This window comes from Sinocyclocheilus grahami, unplaced genomic scaffold, assembly GCF_001515645.1.
Source record: "Sinocyclocheilus grahami isolate Dianchi unplaced genomic scaffold, SAMN03320097.WGS_v1.1 scaffold222.1, whole genome shotgun sequence".
Taxonomy (NCBI): Eukaryota; Metazoa; Chordata; class Actinopteri; order Cypriniformes; family Cyprinidae; genus Sinocyclocheilus; species Sinocyclocheilus grahami.
Genome location: NW_015505401.1, coordinates 764,104 through 772,775, shown reverse-complemented (window position 1 = coordinate 772,775; position 8,672 = coordinate 764,104). Strand labels below are relative to the sequence as shown.

General features: G+C 38.1%; 1 protein-coding gene across 1 annotated transcript in view; it reads left to right on the top strand.

Moving 5' to 3' along the window:
* LOC107596749 (tumor necrosis factor receptor superfamily member 16-like) overlaps nt 1–7,486 on the top strand; it is a 23,645-nt gene extending 16,159 nt beyond the window's left edge. Inside the window, exons 5-6 of the mRNA XM_016287546.1 lie at nt 6,840–7,071; nt 7,251–7,486. Of these exons, the coding sequence (XP_016143032.1) occupies nt 6,840–7,071; nt 7,251–7,422 (404 nt within the window). The 3' untranslated portion in view covers nt 7,423–7,486. The remainder of the gene's footprint in view (nt 1–6,839; nt 7,072–7,250) is intronic.
* The last annotated feature ends 1,186 nt before the right edge of the window (nt 7,487–8,672 follow it).

Genomic DNA, 8,672 nt, shown 5'->3' with positions numbered 1-8,672 from the left:
GGGCTAGAGTGAGCAGAGGCGGCGGATTCGACGAAGGAGCGTCCGGAGGGCTTGCGGCAACCACATGTAACGACCCCAGGCTGGACTCTGCTTTGTCCACGGTGAAAGCCGATCCGGCGATCCACAGCGCAAAGTTGTTGTATTTCCTCAGCGACCAGCACGGATCAGCTCCAGGCATGACGAAGCAGATATCGTCCTCTTTTGGAAGGCCAAACAAAGTAGTTTCACTTTCACAAAGAAACACACAGCGCCTTCATGACGTGGCGGCGGCGGCAACAATACTACAGCGAGAATAAAAGTTAAGCCTTCTTTCTTTGCGTGAACATTTGGGCGGCGTTATGCAAATCTTGCGGGGGCGTGTTAGGAGGAGCCGTTTTAGGTAGGCGTGGCTGACTCTTAACTTTTATAAAGAATATCTCTTTGGATTTGAGACTTTAGTCTTTGCAACTTTACAGATCTTCTTTATGCACCAAGAGCTTGTAACACTCCAAAGGGAAAGGAACAATTTAAATCGCATCATATGACCCCTTTAAGACTGGTTTTGTGGTCCAGAGTCACACACACACACACACACACACACACACACACACATATATATATATATATATATATATAGAGAGAGAGAGAGAGAGAGAGAGAGAGAGAGAGAGAGCAATATGAATAATATATAGTTTACTATATACTTACTTGCTATATATATTGTATACTATATATACTAGTTTAAATTTGATTGATTTTAAAACATTTTTGAAAATAATTATGTGTGCTCTTACATGTATTCAAGGTGTAAATTGGAATTGTCATTATTTTCATTCATTAAATTTAAGCTTGTTAAAAATGGTATAAGTGTTTTAAAACCCATTTGAAAACAACATGAATAAAAAGCATGAATTTATTTCTAAGAACTTAGCCCATACTTGTTGAACTAGGTTTTGAAAAAAATTTAAAAGTAATATCCTGGACCCTTTTACTTGTCATTGATTTGACACACCTGTTAGTAAATACGGTTGTCAATTCCAAACACTGACTGTGTGAGCGTAACCCGAGATGCATGTGTGTCTTGGATGAAGATTGTGCCAAGCTATAAATAATAACATTTATGCATGTGTGTGTGTGTGTGTGGTTAGATTGTTAACATGTGGCAGACACTTGTGTTCAGTCAGAGAGTAGCTTGTGAGAAAATACAGCTCTCACTTTGACTTCAAATGTTCTTCTCATTCTTCAGCGAGCTTAGCAACAATCCAGTCATGATCAGATTAAGAAGACAAACACTTTACATAGATTTTGTCTGATCTCTAAACAATTAAATGTATCATTTTAAAACCGTTTTTAGTGTAAACTGTCATTTAAAAAGCACCACATCTTTAATTGATTGCATCTTAAACTTTGCCCTGAGGTGTGTTAAATGGGTTTGGAGGTTAACCAGATGGCCAGTGGGTCGCATCCCACGTTGCCCTCTGTTCTCTGTAGGGTGGCATCCCCAGTTAGAGCACTCGACCTGCCGAGGTCAGGGCAGCCACACAGAGTGTTTGATCCACACAGGCAGCCTGTGGGGTGTGTGAGAGAGTGAGTGGACAAAAGAATGCACGCATCTGTGTGATAGTGTGTGTGTGGGGTGGCCTGCATGGTCTATTTCAGGATGAAGGGTGGGGGGCATGAATCCTCTTGACCATTCCACACCGTTCAGCATTTCGATCTGGCATTTAGTCTGTCAGCTGTGCTGCGCCCACTGATGATGTGTTAATCAGACTCACAGCAGATGTGTGTCAGATGTGGGTTCATGTGAAAGCTAAAAAGAGCATTTCCTTTTTTTGCAGTCTAGGTGTTTAAGTGCTTCAGAGTGTACTTGAGTGTGTTTCAAATGTCTGGTCAGAACTAATGTGAGTCTAATGACTGAATTTATAAAGATAGCACAACTACTAGTATTAATTTTCAGATTCATATATATATATATATATATATATATATATCAGGGCTGTCAGTCGATTAAAATTTTGAATCTAATTAATTACAGGGTGCTGTGATTAATCTAATAGCGCTTTTCCACTGCATGGTATGACTCGGCTCGGCTCGGTTTGCGTTTCCACTGTGTGCTCGTTCAAAACAGTTGCGTTCGATCCTTTGCTGGCTGTGCTGATTTAAATCTAGCAGTTCTGTTGTGTTTGTGTCACAAGTTCAGTGACGCAGGTAGTGACGATTCTCTCCGACCAATCAGTGATCGGCAGAGTTTACACGTCATGTTTTGGTAACGGTACGGTTCACTTGGAACCTCAACCGAGGTGGTACTAAAAAAATTACCAGGTACCAGGTACTATACCCAGTGGAAAACCCCCAAAAGTGAACCGTGCCGTACCATGCAGTGGAAAAGCGCCATAATTAATCGCAAACTAAATTTGGCTGTGAAAATACCCTCAAAAGATCATTTTAAGCTATTATTGTGTTACATGTTTAAGCTACAACGGCCTAACATAGACTATGGAACATAAACGAAGATAATTTGAGAAACATATCAGAACTTTTTATTCATGCAATGAAAGTCACTGGTAAGCAAAACAGCTTTGTTACCAACAGTCTTCAAAATACCTTCTTTTATGTTGTGCAAAAGAAAGTAAGTCATTCAGGTTTGAAACAACATGAGGGTGAGTAAATGATGACAGAATTATTTATTACTTTATTTATTGATTTTTTTAATTAATTTTTTTAATAAATTAAATGATACTCTAAAGAAGAAACTAAAACTACCAACAGGTGGCGGTAAATGTCTTTATTAAAATTTGTAATATTTTAAATCATTGGTTCACACGATTCGTTCACGTGAATTCATTCAGAAACTAAACACTGCTGTGTTGCTCACAGACGCACAACAGTTCTGCTGTGGCTTTATAGGTAATATTTTCGTTGGCAATATTAAATAAAACAAATATAACACAATATAAACTTCTTGTTTACTGAACTGTTGTAATCTATATGTTTATATATGCAATCTCTATGTTGATATCGCTTATCATATGATATAATATGAGACAAAAACTCATTTTTGCCCCAGTATCTTGAATTTTAGGGCATAACTTCGTTTATGGGGTTGTTGCCCTGCATCATATTTGTCAACAGTCAACTGTATGAAATGTAAAATGATGTGCAGGTCTGGGGGCAGGGCCAGTGCGTGTATTTCCTCAGCGACCAGCACGGATCAGCTCCAGGCATGACGAAGCAGATATCGTCCTCTTTTGGAAGGCCAAACAAAGTAGTTTCACTTTCACAAAGAAACACACAGCGCCTTCATGACGTGGCGGCGGCGGCAACAATACTACAGCGAGAATAAAAGTTAAGCCTTCTTTCTTTGCGTGAACATTTGGGCGGCGTTATGCAAATCTTGCGGGGGCGTGTTAGGAGGAGCCGTTTTAGGTAGGCGTGGCTGACTCTTAACTTTTATAAAGAATATCTCTTTGGATTTGAGACTTTAGTCTTTGCAACTTTACAGATCTTCTTTATGCACCAAGAGCTTGTAACACTCCAAAGGGAAAGGAACAATTTAAATCGCATCATATGACCCCTTTAAGACTGGTTTTGTGGTCCAGAGTCACACACACACACACACACACACACACACACACACATATATATATATATATATATATATATAGAGAGAGAGAGAGAGAGAGAGAGAGAGAGAGAGAGAGCAATATGAATAATATATAGTTTACTATATACTTACTTGCTATATATATTGTATACTATATATACTAGTTTAAATTTGATTGATTTTAAAACATTTTTGAAAATAATTATGTGTGCTCTTACATGTATTCAAGGTGTAAATTGGAATTGTCATTATTTTCATTCATTAAATTTAAGCTTGTTAAAAATGGTATAAGTGTTTTAAAACCCATTTGAAAACAACATGAATAAAAAGCATGAATTTATTTCTAAGAACTTAGCCCATACTTGTTGAACTAGGTTTTGAAAAAAATTTAAAAGTAATATCCTGGACCCTTTTACTTGTCATTGATTTGACACACCTGTTAGTAAATACGGTTGTCAATTCCAAACACTGACTGTGTGAGCGTAACCCGAGATGCATGTGTGTCTTGGATGAAGATTGTGCCAAGCTATAAATAATAACATTTATGCATGTGTGTGTGTGTGTGTGGTTAGATTGTTAACATGTGGCAGACACTTGTGTTCAGTCAGAGAGTAGCTTGTGAGAAAATACAGCTCTCACTTTGACTTCAAATGTTCTTCTCATTCTTCAGCGAGCTTAGCAACAATCCAGTCATGATCAGATTAAGAAGACAAACACTTTACATAGATTTTGTCTGATCTCTAAACAATTAAATGTATCATTTTAAAACCGTTTTTAGTGTAAACTGTCATTTAAAAAGCACCACATCTTTAATTGATTGCATCTTAAACTTTGCCCTGAGGTGTGTTAAATGGGTTTGGAGGTTAACCAGATGGCCAGTGGGTCGCATCCCACGTTGCCCTCTGTTCTCTGTAGGGTGGCATCCCCAGTTAGAGCACTCGACCTGCCGAGGTCAGGGCAGCCACACAGAGTGTTTGATCCACACAGGCAGCCTGTGGGGTGTGTGAGAGAGTGAGTGGACAAAAGAATGCACGCATCTGTGTGATAGTGTGTGTGTGGGGTGGCCTGCATGGTCTATTTCAGGATGAAGGGTGGGGGGCATGAATCCTCTTGACCATTCCACACCGTTCAGCATTTCGATCTGGCATTTAGTCTGTCAGCTGTGCTGCGCCCACTGATGATGTGTTAATCAGACTCACAGCAGATGTGTGTCAGATGTGGGTTTCATGTGAAGGCTAAAAAGAGCATTTCCTTTTTTTGCAGTCTAGGTGTTTAAGTGCTTCAGAGTGTACTTGAGTGTGTTTCAAATGTCTGGTCAGAACTAATGTGAGTCTAATGACTGAATTTATAAAGATAGCACAACTACTAGTATTAATTTTCAGATTCATATATATATATATATATATATATATATATCAGGGCTGTCAGTCGATTAAAATTTTGAATCTAATTAATTACAGGGTGCTGTGATTAATCTAATAGCGCTTTTCCACTGCATGGTATGACTCGGCTCGGCTCGGTTTGCGTTTCCACTGTGTGCTCGTTCAAAACAGTTGCGTTCGATCCTTTGCTGGCTGTGCTGATTTAAATCTAGCGGTTCTGTTGTGTTTGTGTCACAAGTTCAGTGACGCAGGTAGTGACGATTCTCTCCGACCAATCAGTGATCGGCAGAGTTTACACGTCATGTTTTGGTAACGGTACGGTTCACTTGGAACCTCAACCGAGGTGGTACTAAAAAAATTACCAGGTACCAGGTACTATACCCAGTGGAAAACCCCCAAAAGTGAACCGTGCCGTACCATGCAGTGGAAAAGCGCCATAATTAATCGCAAACTAAATTTGGCTGTGAAAATACCCTCAAAAGATCATTTTAAGCTATTATTGTGTTACATGTTTAAGCTACAACGGCCTAACATAGACTATGGAACATAAACGAAGATAATTTGAGAAACATATCAGAACTTTTTATTCATGCAATGAAAGTCACTGGTAAGCAAAACAGCTTTGTTACCAACAGTCTTCAAAATACCTTCTTTTATGTTGTGCAAAAGAAAGTAAGTCATTCAGGTTTGAAACAACATGAGGGTGAGTAAATGATGACAGAATTATTTATTACTTTATTTATTGATTTTTTTAATTAATTTTTTTAATAAATTAAATGATACTCTAAAGAAGAAACTAAAACTACCAACAGGTGGCGGTAAATGTCTTTATTAAAATTTGTAATATTTTAAATCATTGGTTCACACGATTCGTTCACGTGAATTCATTCAGAAACTAAACACTGCTGTGTTGCTCACAGACGCACAACAGTTCTGCTGTGGCTTTATAGGTAATATTTTCGTTGGCAATATTAAATAAAACAAATATAACACAATATAAACTTCTTGTTTACTGAACTGTTGTAATCTATATGTTTATATATGCAATCTCTATGTTGATATCGCTTATCATATGATATAATATGAGACAAAAACTCATTTTTGCCCCAGTATCTTGAATTTTAGGGCATAACTTCGTTTATGGGGTTGTTGCCCTGCATCATATTTGTCAACAGTCAACTGTATGAAATGTAAAATGATGTGCAGGTCTGGGGGCAGGGCCAGTGCGTTAACTGCATTAAAATATTTTAATTGTGTTATTTTTCAGAACTAATTAAGTTAACGCATTAAACTAACATCCCTAATATATATATATATATATATATATATATATATAAATTGAATAAAGTTATCAAGCACTAAAATCTAAATTAAATATTGATGAATCGTTAAAGCTACAAAAGTGATTGATTTCCTCTTTTTTCTTTTGTTCTTTGATTAATAGACATCACAGCAGCTGGATTATTAGGTTATTTGACTGCTATCACATTAAGAGCTGCCACTGCTGAACGTGACGTGGATCTGACACGCATGCTCGTAGTTTCATTCGCGCTTTAATATGAAATGATACAGGCTACAGCGGGCACCTGTTGCTGAGATGAAGTTGGAGCGCGAGTCTGAAAAGTCTCCTGTTTAATGTGCTCATAAAGACGTTCTGCGTCTAAATAAATGCAATTCTTGTCAAGAAAAAAAGAGACAGAAGCAGCAGTTGTGAGTGGAGTGGCCAACCCTAGGCTAAAATATGTTTAACGCCGTTAAACTGGAAAAAATTAATCGCCTGTGTTAATACGCTAATTTTGACAGCACTAATATACATATATAATGTTTTTAAAGGCAGTTCAGAATGACCAAATGTGTGGGGGGTTTTTTTCCAGTAAAAGACCTTAACATCCTGTCCCGTCCATCTGGTTCTGATGGACCGCATGAATACCCCCGAAAGCCGACTCTGAATGAGGAAACGGAGAACAGGAGCAGCCCAGCACCAGGGTCTGGATCCCCTCGACTCACTCCACAGGACCAAGGGGGCAACAACAACAACATCTTGGTCTACGTGTCTGTACTGGCTGCGGTGGTGCTCGGCCTCCTGCTCTACGTCGCCTACAAATGGTGAGGTCATGCAGCAATTCAAAGAAGAAAAATACACTCTGCGAGGTTATGCACATGATTTACACAGAAATTCATTCAACTTGTATATGCTAGATTTAGAATACCATAACGTGTCTGTGAAGGGAAATATTATTCTTGTATTTACTTGATGATAAGCGTGTGATTTGGTGTGTGTCCAGCTGGAGGTCATGTCAGCAGAAGCAGGCTCTGGTGAAAGCACGGGTTGGCGAGTTGAATAATGTCGGGGAAGGAGAGAAGTTACATAGCGACAGTGGCGTGTTTCTGGATTCTCACAGCCTTCAGGAAAGCCAGCCTAGCAAAGGTATGAGAGAACAGCTTAAACAGAGATAGGGTTGGCAGTCCATACAGATTTCCTGATCATAATTTCTACTATTTATTCGTCTGTTTAAACAGTTCATAGCTCATAAGAGTCATGTGTTCTATTTCATTCATCTTTTGGAACTGTTTATTAAAAGAACTGGTTTATAAGAGTAATTTTGTCTATTCATTTTCTTTTTTAACCGTTCATTTGAAGAACTAATTCATTTGCCTTTTTTAACTCTTCATTAAAAAACTGGCTCCTAAGAGTCACTTGTTCTATTAATTCGTCTTTTTGAACGGTTCATTAAAAGTATCGACCCATACGAGTAACACAACCAAATAAAGAAACGCACTGCAAATGCTCACAACACAACCAAATAAAGAAACGTGCTGCAAATAGGCACAGACCACATCGGAAATGTTTAAGGGTACCGCAAAGTGACGAACATGGACATATTTATCAATGTTTGCTCTGAAAGGTGAGATTTTTGTTTATTTTAACATCCTGATTATTCGATTCCTTTGCTTCTTCTTCTTCTCGGCACTGTAGTCTACTCTCCCAGGATCAGGAAACAGTCCTCCATAAAATGCATTGCACACATCTGAATAGTTGGGTTGAACTGTTCTGGAACAGTGTTGTAAATACAACTTAACCACTGATTTCTAGTCATGTCCTCTTTTAGAAGGCAACGAAAAACACACAGTGTCTTCACAGCATGGCGGCGGTGGCAGCAACAATAAAGTTACACCTTCTTTCTTTGCGTGAACATTTGGGCGGTGTTATGCAAATCTTCCCACATCGTGACGTCACGATGTAATCAGTAAATTTCACATTACAGTAATTCAATGATACCACTGTGTCTGTAGCTACTATTCTCTCTAGTCTACAGGTGCATCTCAATCAATTAGAATGTCGTGGAAAAGTTCATTTATTTCAGTAATTTAACTCAAATTGTGAAACTCATGTATTAAATAAATTCAATGCACGGAAGTAGTTTAAGTCTTTGGTTCTTTCAATTGTGATGATTTTGGCTCACATTTAACAAAAACCCACCAATTCACTATCTCACCAAATTAGAATACTTCATAAGACCAATAAACATTTTTAACTTTTATTGAGATGCACCTGTACAGTACAATAATGAAACCTTAATCACACATTTTGTACAACTATATTTAATGATTGTACTAACAAATACACAGTGAAACTATGGGTATCTTGTGTGTGGGGGATCTAAAGTAATGTTCCTATGATATTTCATAATAAATTTGTTTGTTGA